We start from the raw sequence: 24180 nt of genomic DNA, 5'->3' as shown, positions 1-24180 counted from the left end.
CTGGAGTAGGTAAGGTCAATCACCAATGCTTTCTCCCCCATAACCCTTCCAGGGCAGGGCTTCACTACATTTTTCACATCATGGCCCATACAAAGTGATATTATTTATACATCCCTGGCACACTATAATAAACAAAGGGGCTCTCTGGCTGCCCCAGTACCTATCCATCTGCCTGAAGCTTAAGGATTGAATGTATCAGACACAGCTATAATGACTGTGAATCTCTGCCTTACAGCAACCTCTCACTTTCCTCATGCAGAGCAGAAGAGTCTGGTGGTCAAATCCCAAAACCATAATGGTAAAAAACAGAGTGTATCAAATGAGAATAAAAAAGAGGCCCATGTCTATCCAGATTCAGACAGAGCATAACCCAGTAATGGCTACTGTTGAAGCTGAGGTTCAGGAAGGTGAATGTAGGGGTATAAGAGGAAATATGGACACCCTCCTAGGTGTAAATTAGGACACAGGTAAACAGGGAAAGCAAAAGGCCACACAGCAGCTGGGTTTTCCAAATCTTTGTAATATGAGCTGATGTGGGCACATTCCACTTTGAGAGTCCACATACTAGTGACCAGACATCCCAAAACAGGTTTTACCTTTCAGTTGTGCCATGTGACAGCTGTCTGTCAAAATTAGGTCAAGGCTGCTAAGCACAGAACTGACATGCAGTGTGATAGGGCTATTTTTGCTGTCAGATGGATAGTTCTAATCTAAACTTGCCCCAGATAAAAAAAATCAGACTGAAACAAAATTATAAAATAAACTGGGCCGAGTTGCCTACAAGCTCCATTATTGGTGGCTGACAGAAGGCAGTTTCCTCTACTCCCCTTCCAGACTCCCACAATGTAGCTAAGTCTTCCGTGAGTAAAGACAAGCTAAATATCATCCCCATCCTAGGCTGCTTCAGAAAACTGCTGCAGGTGCCATTACCAAATTGAGCATTCACCCTGCAGGCTTTCTGCACACTTCTGGACCTGTAGAACCCCAGTGGTCTAGAACACTTGCGATAACAACAGAAAGAATAAGAGAGCAAACTTCTGCTCAATGAAAGTTTATTTTAGAGGTAATCAGTCAGCTCAGGCTGCTATAACAAAATAACAGACTGGGTGGTTTAAACAACAGACACATTTCTCACAGTTCTGGAGACTGGGAAGTCCAAGGTCAAGGTGCCAGCAGATTGGGTTCTTGGCGAGGGTCTCCTTCTTGGTTTGTAGACAGGTGACTCCTTGCTGTATCCTCACATGAGGGACAGAGAGAGACAGAGCGAGGAAGCTCTCTGGGCATCTAATACCATCATGAGGGTTCTGCCCTCATGGCCTCCTTTAACCTAATTATCTCCCAAACTGCCCATCTCCAAATATTATCATACTGGGGATCAGGGCTTCAACATATAAGTTTGCAGGGGACACAAACATTCAGTCTACAACAGAGGTTTTTGCCACATCCTCTGGAGACATGTGGGGTATGAGTCATGAAACTCTACTAAATCACAATGATAAAATGCACATATAGTTCCTCAAAGCACTGTGTATATGAGTGTATATACATATAGGTATGTATATAATTCATAACATGTTTTTGTGGCACTTGAAACCTCATATATTTTCAGTTACTGATAATTTCTAGGAAGGCAAGCTTTATAATCACATATTTTTGTTAAGTTGTATGTGGTCCTATAAAGCACAAGATATCTTTACTTTGAAAAGAACAGCTACAAGTCCTGGATGGCAGAATAAACACTGTGAAAGAATTCAGACACCTAAATTACTGAAGTTGGAGGTTGCATTTTCTGCAGGTACTATCAGCTGTCTCACTTCTCCCAGTCTATTGACCATGTTCCACCTTTTGTCCTGCAGACCTTTCACCAAATCATAACCTGGGAAAATGCTGAAACCACAGGGAGTGATAAATTAGTTCACAACAATCTTCACTTCAACCAAAAGCAACAACTGCACTATTTAAGTATCTGGGACTTGCGAATTTTCAGTCTGTAAGTTACAACTTTCAATTTTAACTTGGAGGGCTCAACATTCAAAACTAATAATTTCACAAATGTGAAGGAAGAAAAGACTGCCCTTAACTATCATTTTATAAAAAATACAATAGAGTCACAAAAATTAATTTTTCTTTTGCTATGTTAAAATGCACTATTATGTTCACATTTTAAGTAAAATTAACTATAAAAGCAAGAGTTTTCTCCTACACTCAAGATTCATGATATAAAATGTTTACTGAATTGAGAAATTTTCAACTGGGTTTCCCTTATACATTATTTTCCATGGTGGAATCACCTAATGCATACAATTCAATATACCTCTACATAATTTTCAAATACAGTTTTATGAGTTTGGAGAATATGCCAAGCTTTCCAACACAAAGCAAGACAGATATCAGTGTGAAAAGCAGGCCTGGCTGAAGGGCTCCTGAAATAGAAATGCCTTACATAAAACATCTGAAAATGACAGATACCAACTCATAAAAATCACAAATTTCCAAAATAATTAGACGAATGATTGTGTCATTGTCACTATTAGTTAATATTTACTGGACTCCCTAATTTTTTGTGTCAACTTGACTGGCTATGGGATAGCCAGGTTAAAAAAAAAACAAAAACATCATTTCTGTCTGTGAGGGTATTTCTGGATGAGATTAGCATTTGAATTGCTGGATTCAGTAAAGCAGATTTCCCTCCCCAAAGAGGGTGGGCATCATCCAATCCCTTGAGGGCCTTTCTAGAACAAAAAGTGGAGGAAGGAGGAAGTCTCTCCTTCCCTCCACCCCTCACTGTTGAGCTGGGATGTCTCATCTCACCTTTTCTCGCCCTCAAGAAAAGATGGTGGTAAATGACACCACTGGCTTTCCTAAGTCTCCAGCTTGCAGATGGCAGATAATGGAGCTTCTATTGGTCTGTTTCTCTGAAGAACCCTGACGAACACATTTACCCACTGGCAACTGTGAACATAGCATTCAGTGTAGATGGAGAGGGTAGAGACTGCTCCCCAAAGAATAAAATCACTTCTCTGGAGAAAAACTTCTCAAATATGCTTTTCCCAGCTGGTTATATACAATTCAAATCTACTCTTTCCCACATCTTATATTACAAATAATAAATACATCTATAGTCTAGTTGGAAAGAAAAATAGATATGGAAGATCTGCGTTCAAATTCCAGACCTGCTGCTTACTACCTGTAGCCTTGGCAGGGCTTAGTTCCTTCCTTATAAATTATTGTTTGTGATACCTACCTCATATAATTGATGTGTATTATATATAGTTAGGTGTTCACTTAAAGAGGTTTCTAAAACTTCCTTTCAAGAAGAGGGCTCTCACCAGGAAATGAATTAGCTGGCATCCAGATCATGGGAATTCACAGCCTCCCGAACTATGAGAAATAAATGTCTGTTGTTTAAACCACATAGTTTATGGTATTTTGTTAAGGCAGCCAAAATTGAATAAGAAAGACAGCATTCACTTATTTGCATATAAATATTCCATATTAAATTCAAAGAAATGAAGCTTTTTATTGCTTTACACTCACTTTCACCTGGTAAAAGATACTAATGGTTTCTGTACTTTTTTTGAAAGTGTTTTCATATACTTTCTTCTTTTGACAAATTAAAAATAACCTTGTGAGATATACAGGATATGGAGTATTACTCCCATTTTACAAAGAAACATAGTACAGTCAGAAGTTCAGAGTTCACACCAATGACCATTTCTGATCAATCTAATTCAGTCTTTAATAATTCCAGACTCCTCTCAGCCCAAACAATCTCATGTGCCTGATTTTATGTAATTTACTTTGTGAATTACACCACAAAAAGACTCAGTAGGATACTGGCTTAACCATGGGCATAATATTTTTCTTAGTATTAACGAGTAAAACTAAAGCTTACTCACCAAGATGTTTCATTCAAACCCCAGCACAAGATATATACATGGTCAAAGTCTGTTCTTGCGGGTGTTCTACCATGATCTGCTATAAACAGATTTAGACCCAGAGAATGTAGACAAAAAAGACAGAATGAAGTGTACAACAGCAGCTGCCACATTTAAAAATGTTGGAGCTATTTTAAAATCCTTTGCTTTGATTTACTTTTCCTGTCTGTCTCTCTTCCCTATCCCAACACCCATTTTATTTGGTTATTTTGTATTCTTTTGAAGAGCCTCAGTGCTGAAAAATCTTTGGTTTTGGAAATAGTTAAATCATCTGACTAGTAAGTAAAGGTGGCTGTACCAACTGGTGATTCTGTTTGAGGTTAAAATAATAAATGTGGCAATAAAATAAAGAGACTGATTTCTTATACATCATCTACAAACTAGCTCCTCAAACACATAATGCTCTTTCCTACCTTAGGACCATTGAACAATTGCTCACAGTTCTTGGAATCTTTTTATGGTACTATGCTCTTTTTCACCCATAAAAGAGTTAAGCATCACTGAAAAGAAGCCTTCCCTGAACACCCTCATGCTAGAGTGGTCTCGCTCCATATCCACATTTATCTAAATCAGTGTCATGTTTGTTTCTTTAATAATAGTTATCACTGTTTATTCTAAAATGATTATTGTTCTTATCTCTTCCCTTCAACCTGTCCAATACAGTACCCACTAGATAACATGTGGCTATTTAAATTTAAATTGAAATGCATTACAATTAAATAAAATTAAATAAAAAATGGCATATCAGATTTCATGAAAATTAAAAACTCTGTTCTTTGAAAGACACTGTTAAGAAAATAAAATCACAAGCCACAAAATGGGAGAAAACCATTTACAAAGCACATATATAATTCAAGACTTTAACTCAGAATATATAAATAAATCCCAAAACTCAATAATAAGAAAACTAACAACCCAATTAAAATTGGGCAAAATATTTGAAGAGGCACTTCACTAAAGATAACATATGGATGACAAGTAAGCACATGAAAAGGTGCTCAGCATCATTAGTCATTAGGGAAATACAAATCAAAACCATAATGAGGTACCACTTTTTACCTTTTAGGATGGCTATAATAAAAAAGAAAGATAATAAGTGCTGGTGAAGATGTGGAGAAACTGAACTTATACACTGCTGATGGGAATATAAAACCACTTTGGAAAATAATTTGACAGTTTTATAAAAAATTAAACATACATTTAAAATATGACCCAGCCATTCAACACCTAAATAATTACCTCAGAGAAATGGAAGCATAAGTCCATAGAAAGCCTTGTACATGAATGTTCACATCAGCTTTATGTGTATAGCCAAAATCTGGAACCAACCCAAATACCTATTAATAGGTGAATGGATAAACAAACTGGTTTATTCACATGGTGGAATACTACTCAGCATGAATGAACTACTAATACACACAAAAACAGGGATGAATCTCAAAATAATTTTATTGCATTAGAGAAGCCAGACAAAAAAGAATACACAGTATGATTCCATTTATGTAAAATTCTTGAGAATGCAAATTAATCTATAGTTGCCTAGGAATGGGGAGGGAACAAAGGGATTAAAAAGGGACATGAGGAAACTTTGGGGGATAATGAATATGTTCATTATTTTGATTGTGGTGATGGTTTCACAGGTGTATACATATGGCAAAACTTACTGATTTACATAATTTAAATATGTAGTTCATTGTATGTCAATTATATCTTAGTGAAGCTGTTGAAATTTTTTTAGTTCCTCAGTTGTATCAGCCACATTTCAAGTGCCCAGAAGCCACGTGTAGCTAATGGCTATCAAATTGGACATTATAAAGGGCAGTTCCATCATCACAGAAAGTTCTAGTTAACAGTGATGCTCTAGACCAGAGGTCAGCAAACTATACCCCAGGGACCCACACTACCTGTTTTCTATATAAAGTTTTATGGAACACAGCTATGCACATTCATTTATATATTGTCTCTGGCTGCTTTAGCACTACAATGGCAGAGTGGGTAGCTGCAACAGAGACCTTATGGTCTATAAGCCAATTATTTACTATCTGGCCCCTTAAGACAAGGTTTGCTGATCCTGCTCTAAAGCATAAACTCTGAACACAAGGGGCCATATCTGTCCTGTTCACTGCTGTATGTGACTAATATATAGCACTGTCCTAGGCACTGAGGAGGCAGCCTTGAACAATACACAAAAGGTCCCTATTCTCATTGTTTTCACAATCTGGTGAGAAGTTCCAGTAACATAACAAGGAAGTAAATAAGAAAATATCAGGCTGAATCAGCATGACTGCTAAGATGAAAATAAAACAGAAATTGTAGAGATGATTGGGGTGACTTCCACTTACGTAGTCAGGACAGGCCTCTAGGAGGACCCGAGATCTGAACAATACGAAAGAGTCAACATTGCAAATACCTGTGGTAGAAGCAGAGGGAATAGGAAAACCAAGGCTTCAGAATAGGAATGAATTTGATGACTTGATGTTTGAAAAAGAAGGCCCATGTGGCTGGAGAATATACAAACAAGGCGGAAAAGGTAGATGAGTCTTGGAGAAGTAAAGAGGGCTAAGAGAAAGAGTCTGAATTTTATTCTAAATACGATGGAAAGCCACTACAGGATTTTAAGCAGGTGAGCAACATGATCAATTTACATTTTTAAAGATTTCTCTGGTACAGCTAAATGGAGACTGGGTCAGGGAAGGGTAAGAAAGGTGTTAAGACAAGTTAGGGAGTTATTACAAAGATACAAGTGAAAGATGGCAGTGGTTTGGCTTGGATTATGGTAAGCCATGGTAGCAGTAGAGATGAAATGGAGAAATTCAAGATATGTTTTGAAGTGATATTTGACTGGCTTTCTGATGGTTGTTGTAGAGTGAGGAAATGAAAATAAATCCCAGATTTTTGGCTTGAAAAACTGGGACACAGTACTATGAATTACAGATATGGGGGAAAGTACAAACAATAAGAGCTAACATTTATTGAGAGCTTATTATATGTCAATATCACTCAATTTCACATTTAATTTTCCCAATAATCTTGAGGAGGTAGGTATTTTCATTTTACAAAGAGGAAACTGAAAAGGTTTACTTAAGTCAGAAAGCTAGAACCAATACAATGGAGACTTGAATCTAAGTCATCACTCTCTAAATTTCACCCCATTATATAAAACTGCCTCTTTGACAGTAGTTTCTGGGAATACGAACTATATTCTAGGCAATGGCGGTACCACTGGGTTAACAGACTCTCAGGATGAGTAATGTGAATGATGCCATTGTTTTCTTAAGTCTTATTATTTAAGATCATCTTATTTTCACAGAGTGCAAGGTATAATTGTCATCTATACTTTCTCCAGTATTATGTCTTTGATTCCCAATTTACAAATGAGAAAACTGAAACAAGTGATTTTTCTCAAGACCATAGAGCCAGAACTAAAAGCCAAGTGAACTTATTCTAACAGTGGTCTGGCCAATAAACTTGCCTTTAAAATTTTGACCACTCAGTAAGAAACACATTTTACATCACTGCCCAAAATACACATACATATATGAAACAGACCAAAAAAAATTATACAAAACAGCTCTTACCCTTACTAATGTACTAATACTTTCTTTTCTATTTCCTTTTTTAAAATATTGATTGTATCTGGCAATTTAAACATTGACCCAAGCCTTAGTAATTAACATTACAACCTCATAAGTAAACTTATTTTTAGAAATGTCTCATGACTCACTACGACTACCAAGACCAAAAAGGCAAAATGAAATACAAAAAAGATCAATCTGGTGAATATTTGGGATACACGAAGACTGGTTCATAAGAGCACAAATGGAAATGATTCTATGAGCTACACGTTGGAAATATTTTATTACTTTCTATTGCCAATATGGAGGTCTGAAATCAGATTTGCCTTTAATATTTAAAATAAGCAGAGATGCACTTTTCTGGAAGAATATTAAAAGCAAAGAAAACAGTTCTTCAACTTCACCCTTACCCCAAAGGAGTAAAAAGCTGTAGAAAGACCAGACTGGCAAAATCTATTTCCTTAAAAAAAAAAAAAGGAAAAGGAAAAGACTAGATTGGTAATGTAACAACCCATTATGGTTTATAATGAAGGACAGCATCTTAAGGGCAATGGCTTAAGATGCAAAGCATTTATTGGATAAGTACTACCTTATAATGATCAAGCCACTCTAATGCTTTGTCCCTTTGCCAGTATACCCGTAGGTAAGCTTAATTACGCTTAGTAAAAAAGGAAGAGAACTGTTCAAGAATATAAATCTTTGATTTTTCCTAATTCCTTAAGTTTACAAGGATAAACATTGCTTTAAAATCTATGTCAATTAGTGAACATTCATTTACCTTCCCAAATGTAGTGCTAATCTGTAAATTCTCATTCCCTCCCTCCCTCCTCTCCTCCCTCCCTCCGTCTCTCTCTCTGCATTTCTGAATCTCTGAAGGGGAAAAGCAACAAGGACAAACCGAAGCCTCAGTACATCAAAGGCTGAGCTGGCACTACAGCTGATACATCAACAAGTTCACTCCTAGATGGCTCTGCGACACGGTCAAGGTCCTTGGGATCTCACCTACCCCTCTATACTCGGCGCACCGATCTCACCTCTTCAAACAGACCTCTAGCCAACCCAGAATGCTGGTGGGAGGAGTAGTGAAAGGCAGTAAGATCCGGACAAGCAGGGAGGCTGAATGACCCTTTAAGGCTCTAATGATATCAATGTAAAGCATCAAGATATTATTTTTTTATTTTAAAGAAAAGATCCCTCTAATCCCAAATTTGTTTCCAGAGAAGCTGGAAGGGCATCACCAGGACACAGCAAAAACGGCCAAATATCAGAAGGTCTTGTGGGGAGGGGAGAAGCGAGAGCAGACATAGCTAGAAACACCCAAATCAATTCCTCAGAGAGCAGCAGAGCCTGGCCGCTGGCGGCCACGTGCACTTGCTAAGAGAACCGTTCCAAAGAAACCCGACCCGATCGGAATCAGCACGCCGCACCGCGGCTGCGTTTATCGAATGGAACGCTACAAGTTGTTGCCGGCGTTCCTCCTCCCTACTTTGACAGGGAAACACGCACGCCACCCCCATGCCTACTGCGACACCCCGACCCCTTTCCAGCTCCGCCATGTCCCGAGGGCTAGGGGATGAGCGCAGGGCGACCTTGGCTCTGACGACCCTCAACCGCAGGCTACCAGCCCCACCCAGCCGGGTTCTAGGCCGAACCAAACCTCCCTGTCCCCGCAGTGTCGACTGTTAGCAATCCCAAGCATGCCTACAAGTCTGACCACCACCTCGGAGACCCCGAGTCATTCCGGGAGCGTCGCGCTGGGCGCAGGAACGCTACCCCACCCCCCGTTACCCCTCCCCACCCAATCCAAATACCGCTGAGCTGCTGCGCGGCCGAGTCCAGCTGAGGGGGCTGAGCCCTGCGGGCGCAGCAGCCCGGCTGCCTACCTTCCTCAGCGCGGGTTGCCGCGCTCGACCAGACGCCGCCAGCCTTGATGACCTCGGAGCTGAACCCGTCAAGAGACAGTGAGCACCCGGGGGACCTCGGGGGCTGGGGGGGACCTATAGGCCGAGCACCCGAAGGGGCGAGGGAAACGCGATGCCCCAATCCGGGACCTCGCGCTCCAGCTGGGGAGCGGGGCTGCCTGTGGACCCCGCAGCGGATGGAGACCGGGAGGGAGGCTGCTGGGTCCGCTCCGAGAGTGATTACGACTCTAGACGCGAAGAGCCCGGGGGTGCCGGGGTGGTTTGGGATGGTGCCGCTGGGCGTGAGGGCGACGAAGGCGGGAATGCCCAAGGACTAACGCACCGGGCCGCGAGCCTCGAGCGTTAAATCCTCGCGGCATGCGGCTTGCGCACCGCAGTGGCGGGCGCGGAAGGTGCACGCGGGGAGCGGGTCTGCTGCTGCGGCGGCGGCGGCGGCGGCGGGCGCGGGGCCCTGCTCAGCGTCCTCACCTTCTTGGTGCCGGGGCCTCCTGCGATCCGAGACACTCCTGTCAGGGAGGAGGAGCGCCCCGGCTGCCCCCCTAGAGTCTCTTGCTGGGGAGACATCGCTTCCATGAAGAAGACTTTCAAGCAAATCCCAGACCTGGAGGCTATGCGGTCATGTCCGCAAGACCGTGGCCGGAGGGGCAAGGACGCGCGGGGCAAAGGCTGCCGCCGCGGTCAAGCAGGGAGTGGGGCACGGGGTGCGGGCAGCGCGCCTCCCGTCGGGGCCATGAACCGCCGCCCGTGCTCGGTACCGCAGGCTGGAAGCAATTGCAGCGGCGACCGCCGGTCCGCGCCGCGGCTAGCGCCGCCTCAGGCCCGCCCTCTTAGCGCTGGGCTCCCGGTGCGGGGACCCGCCCCCGGCCGCCCTCCTCCCGCCACGGCCCTCCCCGCGGCAGCCCTGGCCTGCAGTGCGCCGGGCCCGGCGTCTTTCTATATATATGTTAGGGCACAGGCGACCGACTGACCTTCTGAATCCGACACTCCGAGTGGGTTCAGCCCAAAGGAGCTCACGGGTTTGTGTCATGAACCAGGGCCTCTAGCGCGCCTCTCCCGCCGCCCAGCCCACTAGCACCGACCCCATCCCTTCCCGCGCTGCGCCAGTGGGAGGAAAACGCCGCTGCAGCGCGTTCATCCGCGCAGCTGTGGCGACTTCAGCCTGAACCAAGGAGTTGCAGTGATTCCTGCCTCGCTTTCAGCGGACTGCAGAGGGGTCTCCCCACCCCCGTTTCCACCCCCACTCCGGAGGCCTCAGGATGGAGTTGCACGTCGCAGAGTGCTGCGGCTGTACAAATTTGGACGCCCACAGCATCGCCTGACCTCTTGTGCAATCCTAAACGTTAGCCTGGCCGGGTCACCCTCCTTGGCTTCTGCAGCCATCAGTCAGCAGCCCCTGCACAATTTGCACCAGCGGTTTCCGCTGTCTGCCGGCGGCAGAGACCCGAGCATTCCAAACGTGAAAACGCACTGAAGGAAAATGTAGGCAGAGAGAGGGCTCTGAAATTTGGCTTAGCTATTGAGCAGGCTACAATATGTGGAAATGTTTATCAGATATCTGCACTTAGAGCATAACTTCCTGTCAGCTCAAATAGTGGCAAATTTTTTTTTAAGGCCAAAGAATAATCAGAGGGAGGGGATTTGGAACCGCCCCGGGTTGAGTTGAGTGTTGCTGCACTTTGCAGGACTGGATGACTTGTGCGGTAGATTCGGTAGGTGGCATTCTTCCCTTGGAGTCAGGACTACAGAAGGCGAGGATTAGTGGTGAAGGACACCGCTCTATGATAACGAGGTTGTTGAAGGAGGTTTGTTTTCGTGGTGAGAAAAAAAAGATCAAGGTTCCTGCCTGGTTGGGCTGTTATCAGGACAGGTTGTAGAAGAATAGGGCTCTGGCAGGCTCTGTTCCAAGCAGGAGATGCTGTCCAAAATATACACACACCCACACACCACCACAACCACCAAACCCCAGAATTGTTTATTGTGGAAGTAATGGGGAGAAAATGTTCCAGCCCATTTGAAGCCTTGTCCACATCACATTGTTTAAAGTAGGCTTGCAGGGTCTTTATAAATCATGCGTGTATATATAATTATATAAATCGGGCTAATATAGAAGAAATATGTATATATTTATATAGAAATATAAAGAAATATATATTATATACTATATATATAATATATATACACAATTTTTCAGGGTAACCCCCTTTTTGCTGCTTAGCCCCATGTACAGTGACAGGATTTTGCACCCACCATAGAAATTATCGTGAATTTTACACTGCAGAGGGCATTACAGTTTCTCTCATTACTGCTTGAAGTCATCCTATTATGATTCTTATCAATAATGGATGATCCCAATTTTCTTTACTGTGCTTGATTTTTAAAATTTATTTATTTATTTTCAATTATAGCTGACAGCCAACATTATGTTAGTTTCAGGTGTACAACATAGTAACAAGACATTTACATAATTTAGGAAGCAATCCCCCTATTAGTTTAGTACTCGCACTATACATACTGTGTTTCCCGGAAAATCAGACCTAGCCGGACAATCAGCTCCAATGCGTCATTTGGAGCAAAAATTAATATAAGACCCGGTGTTTATTATATTATATTATATTATATTATATTATATTATATTATATTATATTATATTATATTATATTATATTAAGACTGGGTCTTATATTATAGTAAAATAAGACCGGGTCTTATATTAATTTTTGTTCTAAAAGATGCATTAGAGCTGATTGTCCGGCTGGGTCTTATTTTCAGGGAAACACAGTAGTCACTACAATATTATTGACTATAGTCCCTATGCTGCACTCTACATCCTCTTGACTATTTTGTGACTACCAATTTTTACTTCTTAATCTCTTCACCTTTTTCATCCACCCATTAATATGTCCTCTTTGGAGAAATGTCTATTCAGATCCTCTGTCCATTTTTTAATTGGATTGTTTGTTTTTTGGTATTGAGTTGTATGAGTTCTTTATAAATTTTGGATATTAACCCCTTATCAGATGTATCATTGGCAAATATCTTCTCCCATTCAGTAGGCTGTCTTTTCATTTTGTTAATGGTTTCCTTTGTTGTGCAAAAACTTTTTAGTTTGATATAGTCCCACTTGTTTATTTCTTCTCTTGTTTCTCTTGCCCAAGGATACAGATCAGAAAAAATATCACTAAGGGCAATGTCAGTGAGTTTACTGCCTATATTTTCCTCTAGGAGTTTTATGGTTTTGGTCTTACATTTAAGTCTTTAATCCATTTGGAGTTTATTCTTGTATATACCGTGTTTCGCCCCCAAATAAGACCTAACTGGAAAATAAGCACTAGCATGATATTTCAGGATGACATCCCCTGAATATAAGCCCTAATGTGTCTTTTGGAGCAAAAATTAATGTAACAGCCAGTCTTATTTTCAGGGAAACATGGTAGTATAAGAAGGTGGTCCATTTTCCCTTGATTTTGCATGCATCTGTCTAGTTTTTCCAACACCATTTATTGAATAGAGTGTCTTTACCCAACTGAATGTTCTTGCTTCCTTTGTCATAGATTAAATGACCATGTAGATATGAGTTTATTTCTGGGCTTTCTATTCTGTTTCATTGATCTGTATGTCTGTTTTTAATGTCAATACCATGTCATTTTGATTACTATATCCTTGTAGTATAGTTTGCTGTTGGCAGCATGATACCTCTAATTTTGATCTTCTTTCTCAAGATTGCTTTGGCTAGTCAGGGTCTTTTGTGGTTCCGTATAAATTTTAAGAATTTTTTTTCAGTTCTATGAAAAATACCATTGGTATTTTGATAGGGATTGTATTGCATATATAAGTTACTTTGGGTAGCATGGATATTTTAACAATCTCAATTTTTCTTATCGAACAGCATGATATATGCTTCCATTTATTTGTATTTTCTCCAATTTTTTTCTTCCATGTCATGTAATTTGCCAAGTCTTTTGCCTTTTTTGGTTAAATTTATTCATATATACCAGGGGTGCCAAAAAATGTATACACATTTTAAGAGATGGTCAGCGTTGCTCAAGCAGTAGTTCACCATAATCAGAAGTGTCTGGATGCTGATGGTAACCACTTTGAGCACCTCCTGTAATTACAGAAGTCAAACGTGACTTGTATTCATTCTTTTGTTATTCATATTTATGTCAACCCCCTGCCCCCTTCTTAAAGAAGTCCCTTTAACATTTCTTGTAATTCTGGTTTAGTGGTGATGAATTCCTTTAGCTTTTTCTTGTCTGGGAAGCTCTTTATCTCCCTTCAATTTTAAGTGATAGCCTTGCTCTATAGAGTAGTCTTGGTTGTAGGTCTTTTCTTTTCATCACTTTGAATATTTCATGCTAATCCCTTCTAGCCTGCAATCAACTGACAGTATCATGGGTGACTGTCAGATGACTCCTTTGTAGGTGACTAACTGCCTTTCTCTTGCTGCTTTTAAGATTCTCTTTGTCTTTCACCTATGTCATTTTAATTATGATGTGTCTCTGAGTGGACCTCTTTGGGTTTATTTTGTTTCATACTCTCTATGCTCCCTGGAATTGTAAGTCTATTTCTTTTGCCAGATTAGGGAAGTTTTCAGTCATTATTTCTTCAAATAGGTTCTCAATCTCTTGCTCCCTCTCTTCTCCTTCTGTTGTCCCTATTATGCAAATGTTGTTATGCTTGACATTGTCCCAGAGGTCCCTTAAACTATCTTCATTTATTTTTGTTTTCTTTTTGGTGTTATGATTGGGTGTTTTCTGCTACCTTTTCTTCCAAGTTTCTGATTTGATCCTCTGCTTTATCTAATCTCCTGTTGATTCCTCTTAGTGCATTCTTCATTTCAGTTATCATATTCTTCATTTCCGACTGGTTCTTTTTTTATGGTTTCTATGTCCTTTTTAAGCTTGCTATCTCTTTGTTGAAGTTCTCACTGAGTTCCTTGAGCATCCTTATAACTAGTATTTGAACTCTGTATCAGGTACATTGCTTGCCTCCATTTTGTTTAGTTCTTTTTCTAGAGTTTTCTCTTGTCTTTTTATTTGTGACATATTTCTTTGTTTCCTCATTTTGACTGCCTCTCTATTTTTGTTGGTATGTACTAGGTAGATCTGTTACATCTCTTGCTGGATGGCCTTATGTAGTAGGTGCCCTGTGGGGCCTAGTGGTGCAGTCTCCTTGGTCATCGGAGCTCGGTGGTCCAGGTGTGTCCCTTTTGTGGGTTGTGTGAGCCCTTCTATTATAGTTGAGCCTTGATTGCTATTGACACGTTAGTGGGTGGGATTGACCCTCAGGCTTACTGATTGAGGATTGGCCATGACCACTGTGTATGAGCTGCTAGGCAGGGGCCAACCCCACAGGACTGGATTCACCCCAGTGGGCTCTGGTGCCTGCCGAGATCAGCCTTTGGGGGTGCTCTTTGTATAGTTAATCACGTGGTGTTGTGGTGTGGTCTGAAGCTGATCACTGAGTGTTTTGGTTGGCGTCTCTTGGCAAGGGCTCTCGTGTAGGCCAAGGTCCACTGCTGCCTGTGATGGGCTTGGGACTACCTCATAGGAGCTATAAAGTGATGTGTGCTTGGTTGCTGCTTGTGCTAGTCCTAGAGGTGTGCAGGAGAGGCCATGCTTGTAACCGAAGCTTGCTGCCACCAGGATTGGGACTTGAGCAGCTCAGAAAAGGCCCAGGGCACCTGAGGCCTGCCATTTCCTGCTGTCTGTCTGTAAGGCTCAGCCTTGGAGAGTAGGTGAGTTGGGTTAAGTGGGGCTTAAGGGAGTCACCAGGGTGGGGTGAGTAGTGTTCACCAAGTAAATGCAAATTCAGATTTGGTGCCAGTGTTGAGCCTGGGGTCACTCAAAAGGTTCAGAGCACAGTGAGGCCAGCCACTGCCCACCTGAGGTCCATGGACCCAAGAGTTGTCCAAGAAAGTCTGCAGCGAGGGCCAATACTGGCTGCTGCCTAGTTACCAAAAAAGTTTCCAGCAGTACATGAGTTGGGAGGGGCAGGATTCCAGGGAGTCACTAGGGTGGAGTCAGCAGATTTCACCAGGCCAATGAGATTTTGCTATGTTGTGGGAGGGCTTGACACAAGAAGAAGGGGTTCTGCATTCTGGCTACACAGGAAGAGGTCTCAACAGGGATAATGGCGGCTGTCTGTCCAGTCCTCAACCTGTGGCCACTCAACTCAGTCTCTCCCTATTTATCTCTGGCACCTCCCAAGCCATTGTCCGTCCTCCAGAGCCAGGGTGAGTCCCGGGAGTAAGAGAATCTTTTTGCGGGACCTTTGAGTGGAATGCCTGATTTTCTTACAGCTTTCCATGTCACCTGGACAGATGGAATCCCCACTGAATTTCACAGCCAGATGTTGTAGGGGTTCCTTTTCTTGGCACTGTGGGGCTAGAATCTTTCAATCTTCAGGGGGGACCCCTGCAGGTGAGATATTCCTCCCGATTCTCAACTGCCACACATGGGTGTGGGACCAGCCCGTGTTGTGTCTCTGCCCCTCCTGCTAGTCTCAACGTGACCTCTTATTTATATCCTTAGTTATAGGACTTCTGTTCAGCTAGTCTTCAATGGTTCTCCAGGTTGATTGTTCTATAAGTTAGTTGTAATTTTAATGTGATCATGGGAAGTGGCAAGCACAACGTTTGCCTACTTTGACCAGAATTTTCTATCTTGACCAGAATTTCCTCTGCTGCATTTATTTATTTCTATAATACTTACCTCCTCTTAATATTTCATGGGATTTACTTATTGTGTTTAATGTTTATGATCTATCTCTATTCCACAGGGCAGGAATTTTTCATTTGTTTTTTGTTGTTGTTGTTCACTCTAGTATCCAATGTGTCCAGAATAGTGTCTGGCACAACAAATGTTTGTTGATTAAACGAATGAATGAGACATAAAAAGGATATGAGATAAATACAGAAGGGCCAGGATAGAGTTTGTTATTTCACTCAGAGATTCCCATGTGTTATCAGGTGTTTCTTTTTGAGATAAATATTTCATGCTGCAAAGCAAAGTATTATTTATACTGCATATATGGAAACTCATTTTCACTTCTTAATTTGTAAGTGAAATTTTCCAAATCCATTTCATAAATGGATTCCAAAATACATTAATTTTGATTTGCATAGGAAATTATCCTACCATTTTCTGATAAGGCGTTTTGTCTGAGGTCTTATTTCCTAAAGAAAATTGAGTTGGCTTAGATTAATAGTATCACCAAAGTAATGTTTTAAGAACACAGATCTGATCACATCCCTCTCCAGTGCAAAACCTTCTTTGGCAACTTGTTTCTATGGAATAAATTTAAAATGTCATAGAATGATATACAAGTCTGTTTATAATCTGACATCTTCACTCCTACTTCTTTCTCTGCCATCTCTTTCTTGTATTGGGCTATTTGCACTTGCCATAACTCACCTTGACCTTTTAGATCGTCATGATTTTGAAGCTGCAGTTCCCATTGCTTAAGAAGTTTTCTTCTATATTTTCCAATCCCTATTGCTTCATACTTACTCATTTAGTGCATGCTGCATAGTAAATATCTAATAGATAATTGTTGAGGAAATAAATCTTCAAGACTTACATCAATAATTACTTCAGAAAAATCTTCTTGACTTTATTTCTTTTTTACCTAGCTACCTTCACACACCAACCACACAGAAAGGGTTAAGTGCACCTTCTGTTGTAGTAACATATAACATTTACTGAGTGCTTACTTTATACCAGACACTGTTCTAGGCATTTTACACTTATGAATTCACTTAAATCTTCATCATAATTTTACAACGTAGATTCCCATACACCCCATTTTAGGAAAACCAAACCACATGTTAAATAATTTACACAAACAGCTGGTTAGTAGTAGAACCCAGGAAGTCTGTTCCAGAACCAGTTCTCATAACCACTTGGATATACTGCCTTTCCCGTGGCTATTTCCTTATCTTTATAGCACATGTTACACTAACTCTTGTCATCTGGTTTACTTGCCTGTAAGCAACTTGAAATTAAAGATTGTAGTTTATTAGTCTTTTCTTCTTTGTGCCAGGCATACAAGTATGCTGTCAATTATTTTTTTCAGTGACTTACCTTTGAATGAATGAATAAAATATTAAAAACAACCATCTTCACTGTACAGTCTAAGGAAGATGCTCTGATGGGGAATAAATAATCCTGGACTAGTCCTATTATTCCTTAGATAGTGAAACCATTTTCCCTGCACTGGGAATGTTATGTGTTAGGAAAGGATGATGCCAGAAAACAAAGTGATGACATGGCAGTTGAAGGAGTGTGATGAGATGACCATTTCTGACACAGGGAGGATGCATTCAGGATATTTTGAAACAAACTGCATAGCAAAGTACTAAGAGTAGCAACATTTAACAGCTGGGAAACATCAATAACCTTTAACAGGAACCAATCTAAGAATGAAACCAAAATGTTTTCCAACCATTACATTGAATGATGGTGAATAAATTTAATGATAAAAGGAGGTGTCCATACAATTTATTCATTCCATGTGTTATTTATTGTGTACCTGCTATGTGCCAAACACTGTGCCAGGTGCTTGGAATACAGTCAAGACGAGCCAACAGGTATGTTCCTTATAAAGCCCAAGATGCACACAAGAATCATTGGCAGTGCTATCCAAACACCCTAGAGCAGAAGTTGCAAACTGAGGTCCACAGAGTGAGTTTAGGCATGTTTTTCAACATATGCACTTTTTTTTCCCCAAACTTGTTGTCCACCTTAAAAATCAGAATATTTCACATAGAAATCTGGGTTCTCTTGAAAATATTGACAATGTTGGGCTCAGTTTCTCCAAGGTAACAATTAGCTAAAACTGAGTTGTAGCTGCATTATTACATTTCATGCTCACAAGAACCCTATGATTATCATAGTCACTGCTATCCCCAGTACTGGGGAACCACTATCAGCTAACGTAATGGAAGATGAAAAACTGGCATGAGAGAGGAGGCCAGAGAAACAGCAAGTGTGTGTGTGTGTGTGTGTGTGTGTGTGTGTGTTAAAGCCAAAGTAATACAGTTTTTCAAGAAGAGAAATGTTTGACAGTGTTACATGTTGTAAGAGATCAGGTCTTCTCCAAGGTGACTATGAGCCTTGATATGAGAGCTTTTGACTGTATTTAATTATCAAACTCAGATGTGGGGCTTTCTCCTCCCTTGGTTAAAATCTCAAAAGGGGCTATTTCCTCAAAGAACATAATTTCAGTTCTAAGGGTAGAAGCTTATGAGGTAGGCTATAGAGAAGTTAGGAAAGGGGAGGAGGAAAAAGTAGGAAGGGGAATATAGAGGGAGGATGTTAGGAGTTGACATGGAAAAAGAGCTTGGGGACAGTCTATAAAGTACCTTGGATTTCATGGTAAAAATGTAGAAATTATTCTCTAGGGAAAGTGGTAAAAAGGGAATCGGCATGTGTTAAATGCCTGCCATGTAAGTATACCTTACGTATATTATCTCATTAAATCTTCACCATCACCAGAGAGGTAGGTATTATTATACTCATTTTAAATATAAAGTCGAGGCTCAGAGAAATTAAGCAATTTTCTGAGTTCACAAAACTAATGAGTGGTGGAGCCAGGATTTGAACCCAGATCTGATCGAGTGCAAAGGCCATATGTTTATGATGTCAACAGTATTATTAATGCCAGCTACCATTCATTTAGAGTTAACTTTTAGGGATGTGAAGATATGGATTTAGTAGTGAAACACTACTATCATAATCTTCAAAACAAGCTTGTATATTTATGCCCACTATACAACGAGCCTGGTACTCAGAGATATAAAGCTACTTGTCAAAGATCATATGGCTACTGAATACAAAAGCCAGAATCAAACCTGGGACACAAAACCCTTGCTTTTAACCATGACACTTGATGGCATTGTCTTCTTTTTGTTCCCTATGACTGAAGAGCATCATAAATTGTGTTATATCCATTTAAAACTATATAACCTTTCCACTTAGTCCATGGTCAGCTTGCTTGCTGGTTGGTGGCTTAGCGTAATCATTTTAAAATGTGTTTTACAAAGCAACTTGATATTTTAATAAGAAAGAGTAAAAAAGTGAAATATCTATTCCTCATTGAAGGTAGGATGCTCTGTGAGCCAGACCAAATTAACTAACTAATCATTATTTATTGTCTACCATATGTCTCATGCTCTTGACCATTCTTCAAGGGTAAGTACAATCTGTGACATTTTACTCCCCCACAAATCACTTTGGGCTTATTTTTTTCTTTGTTTTTCCTAGGTATTTCAATTGACTACATGTTTTTTAGTTCTGTCTACATGTTTATGTTACAATTTTCTCCAAAGACTTGTAGAAATTAGCCTTTTTAATGATATCCCTACTTCACTGCTACATTTGCTGCATAGTTGATTATTGTCTGTGCTAACATGGGAGAGTTAGGGTGCTCAATCCTGAGTAGGTCAGTAAGTTGTACAAGATTGTTCAGCTAATAAGTGGTGGAGCTACATTCCAGCTGAATTCTGACTCTCCAAAGTATGACACTTAAGTCCTCCTTAAATTATAAATGAAAATCAACTGTTGCATATTTTCAATAGAAAATAACAGAAAATGATGCTGATAATTAAACAAAATGGCTTGTTTTTAACAGTGCTTATGTCAAAGAAAAAAATTATATGTAGACATTCTGAAAGAATTTTTACTTTAAAGCACATTTTCCAAAGAATTTTTTATGCAACACTAGTCCCTTAAGATACTCTTAATAAAAAGGTTCCATAGTCAAGGGTTCGATGGGAAAATACCATTAATGTGATAATGTATGTTATAAAATGTGTATATTAAATCTTTGATACCATTCTGCAGTTAAAAAAATACTTAATGAATCTTAATCCCTGCTTAAACTCTTTTTCTGCCTTTATAAAGTTAACATGTTAATACAATCCTTTAAGAACATTGCTGGGTATGCAATGAATTTTAATGGAGCAGAGGTGGGAGAATAGGGCATGTTCCCATTTAATCATGTCCTCGCCATTGATTTCTTTTTGTTGGCCCACATGCATTCTAATGTTTACAGTCTCAAAATAAAACTTTGTTCCACCATGCTTCCCTCTTGAGTTATCATTACTGTCTCCCCAATTTCCTTTTCTCTTTATTGACAGCTTTTGGAGAAAGGAATCCATGTTCACCACCTCCATTTGTTCATTGCCTTTCCTTCTTTCAAATATAAAGTCTCTTCCATGATTTCCTAATGATCAAATGCATAGCTTCTAGAATCAATTCAAGGATGACTCTTTGTAGCACATGACCTGCTAGTCTTCTCTTGGCAGTTATGACATGGTATTTCTGATTCATTGATTCATTCATTCCACAAATATATATCAATTACCCATCCAATTGTGCTAGCCATCATTTTAGGCACTGAAGATACAAAATGAATAATTTAGACATGCTTTCTACCCTCCTGAAGATTGATTCAATTTGCTTTCCTATTTCTCTGAATTCTCTAAGTCGCCTTTACTGGATCCTTTTTTCCTATCCACATGTATAATATAGGCATCTCCCAAAGTCCTATCATTTCTCTTTTTTTCTCCCAGTGTACACATGCATATGCAGACACACACACACACACGGACACACTCTTGAGGTGCTGAAGCTAAGAATTATGACTTTAGATCCCACAAACGTTTGTTGAATAACTGACTTTATGGGTTTTTTTAACACTGGATATAACTATAGCACTTGTAGTACTATTATTTTTATTCAAAATAAGGATTGTTCTATGACCCACAGATGGAATAGAGAGGTTTTTTGTTTTACTTTGTTTTGTTTTGTTTTGTCTTCCCTGTGACAAATAAATATGTATTGAGTGAGGAAAAGGCAGAATTGGATTTTAGAGGACGGTATCATTCATATAGAAAGACACTTAAGCAATTAGCAAGTAGTTATTGGGAACCTCTTAAATTTCTTATTAAGAAGTGATTACAAAGAAGCAAAATAAAATTTTATTATAGAATTTCTCCAAAAATATATCACAGAATAAGCAAAAAGAGTTAGTTAGTTTGTTTGTTTGTTTGTTTTTCATTATTTACTACCATCAAAGAAGGAAAGGAGCATGACCTAAGCTTGCAGTTTCAAGCTTGGTTCTTAAATATTGAAACTACCTTGGGGGCTTTTAAAAATAACATTTGGGTTTCTTCTCCAGAGATTCTGATTTAATTGGTCCAGGGTGCAGCTTGAATGTCAGGATTCTTTTAAGCTCCATAACTCCATCCAAGGTTAAAAACCATTGACCTACACAAAACATTTCAAAGCCTGGTTACTGAGGGAGTGAACAAGTTTCTGGATAGTGGTAAAGACAAATACTAGGGCTATATTCCCTACCTCACAGGGCAAACTTCTGAATTGACCAAATATAATTCTCCCTAAATCTAGAAAGAAAAAGTGGGTAAATATCCTTACTTTTTTCTCCTTTCCTCCTGATAAATGATTAGCAGGAACTGCCACTGCAGAGAAACAGGTGATGATAAAAATGAACAATGAAGCTGCCTCTCTCTTATGGAAAGGAGGACTCCAGAGTTACAATTCAAGAATTTATCTAAAGCTTAAAAGTTTTCCAGCACTGAAATGATGTACCACGCTTCACCCTAATTAGAGGCAGACAATCCTATAATACATCTCAGAAAAGATAGTAGAGAATGAGCAAGATGAAACAAATTGATATAGCAACTATGCAAAAATACTATAGCACAACATGAAATCATGTATTGCATGCAAAAGAGTCCAAACCATATGAAAATGAAAATATAACCTAAAAGAACAGTAAATAACTCTTCATAAATGCTGCATTCTTTAGAACTTTATGAGAAGCAGTATTCAACGAACAAGAGCTAAAAGATATGATGACAGATGAAATGAAAAGGGATGCTACATGCCTAAGGAAAAAAATAAGGACCCAACCAATGCCAATATAGAACAAGCAAATAAATTGGACACAAACATTTAATTTGAAGATCAAAAGAGCATTCTCTGTCTTTGGTAAATTTAACACAGAATACTTAACACCAAGACTTATCCTTATTAAACTATTAAACTTCAAGATTTCACCATAATGCAAGTTCCATGAAGGAAGGAATTTGTTTTGTTTGCTTATTACCAGTGCCTAGAGCCCTGTCTGGAAAGTTGTGGGTACCCAGTAAATATTTGTTGATGAATGAAATAATAAAGAAAGATTCCTTCATTCATTCATTAAAAGCAAATTATTGAGTTTTAGGTTCTGCTTACAAAGAGTTTGGAAGTTGCTACTCAATCTTAACAAGTAGAAAGCTGAAGAGATGGAAAAATCAACAAGTCTTCTTGGATCCATAAGAGATGGGAGGACACAGGGCAAATCACTGCTGTCAAGACTGGAGAGTCAGGCGAATACAAGGGGTCACAGCTTACCAGACCTGAGACTTATGAGCAGAAGCCACTGCAGGAAATAGTGTCAGGGTAGGAAAACCTGAATTGTCATTGATGATTTGCTGGAGGCTAACTTCAGACAACTTGGAAAGTAAAAAAACTCCAGGGGGACCCAGATACAGGAGATCCCACAATATTGTGAGATTTACTTCCAGGAACTCAACTACTAGGTTCCCATATTAAGTATCAGAGAAAAAAAATCCTAGGGCTTCCAGCAGGGAGAGGGGTAAAGGAACTACTTGAAAATATACCAGAGCACTTTTCTTCTTAACAAGGCCTGCCTTAGGAGAAACTAGTTAACTAGACCCTAATCTTCTGGGAAATTATCAGAGCTCAAAGGAAACACCCAACTCCAGCCCACTCTAGCTATTCTGACCCACCTAAGGGGGGAGAAAAAAAACTAAGAAACACTTGTGAAGTTCACAGTCCAGAGGCATATATTCATTAAGACACTGAAACCTAATTATAGGACTGTAGAATCTTCACACACACACACACACACACACACACACACACACACACACAAACACAGACACCTCACAACCACATTATTAAAGACCTAGTTACAGTAGTTTCTTTCAACTTGGTACATCAAGTCTGGCTATCAAGAAAAAGTTACAAGACATAACAAAATGCAAAAAGCACAATTTGAAGACAAAGCATCAGATCCACATATGGAAAGAATGTTGGAATTTAAAACAACCATGATAAATATGCTAAGGGCTCTAATGGATAAAGTAGACATCATGCAAGAACAAATGGGCACTGTAAGCAGAGAGATGGAAATCCTAAGAAAATAAAAAAGAAATTCTAGAGATAAAAAAACACTGTAAAGAATGAAGAATATCTTTGATGGACTCATTAGAAGATTGGACACAATCTAAAGAGTGTCTGAGCTAAAGGATGTATCAATAGAACCTTTGAAAACCCAAAAGCAAAGAGAACAAAGACTAAAAAACAGAATAGAATGCCCAAGGACTGTTGGACATCTATAAAAGGTGGAACATACACATAATAGGAATACCAGAAGGAGAAGAAAGAAAGAACAAAGAAATATTTGAAACAATGATTGGGAATTTTCCCAAATTAATTTCAAACAATAGATCCAGGAAGCTCAAGCAACACCAAGCAGGATAAATGCCAAAAGACTACAGCCAGGCATAGAATTTCAAATTACAAAAACTCAAATATAAAGAAAAATTCTGAAAGAAGCCAGACGAGGGTGAAAAAACCCTTAAGTATAGAGGAATAAAGATAATAACATTCATCTTGTCAGTAACTATGCAAACAAGAAGATTGGAGTGAAC

General features: G+C 39.8%; 1 protein-coding gene and 1 long non-coding RNA gene across 8 annotated transcripts in view; one reads left to right on the top strand and one right to left on the bottom strand.

Annotated features, from left to right (window-relative positions):
• Positions 1–10640, bottom strand: part of ARHGAP20 (Rho GTPase activating protein 20) — a 142708-nt gene extending 132068 nt beyond the window's left edge. The window contains exon 1 of one of the 4 annotated variants that reach the window (XM_019715315.2): positions 10404–10640. Coding sequence is in view for 1 of the 4 variants with exons in the window: in XM_019715312.2 (XP_019570871.2) it covers positions 9904–10008 (105 nt within the window). In the remaining 3 variants the exon portion in view is untranslated. The other 3 variants (XM_019715312.2, XM_074335514.1, XM_019715314.2) reach the window with 3 other exon arrangements.
• The window catches only part of LOC141572188 (uncharacterized), a 289511-nt gene continuing 273737 nt past the window's right edge, over positions 8407–24180 (top strand). For 2 of the 4 annotated variants that reach the window (XR_012497402.1, XR_012497404.1), the window contains exon 1: positions 8407–9474. This is a non-coding gene — a long non-coding RNA (uncharacterized LOC141572188). The remainder of the gene's footprint in view (positions 9475–24180) is intronic. The other 2 variants (XR_012497401.1, XR_012497403.1) reach the window with 2 other exon arrangements.

The sequence above is a fragment of the Rhinolophus sinicus genome, linkage group LG06, assembly GCF_036562045.2.
Source record: "Rhinolophus sinicus isolate RSC01 linkage group LG06, ASM3656204v1, whole genome shotgun sequence".
NCBI classification, from domain to species: domain Eukaryota; kingdom Metazoa; phylum Chordata; class Mammalia; order Chiroptera; family Rhinolophidae; genus Rhinolophus; species Rhinolophus sinicus.
The sequence above is the reverse complement of the archived record's forward strand: the minus strand, read 5'-3'. Positions and strand labels throughout refer to the sequence as shown.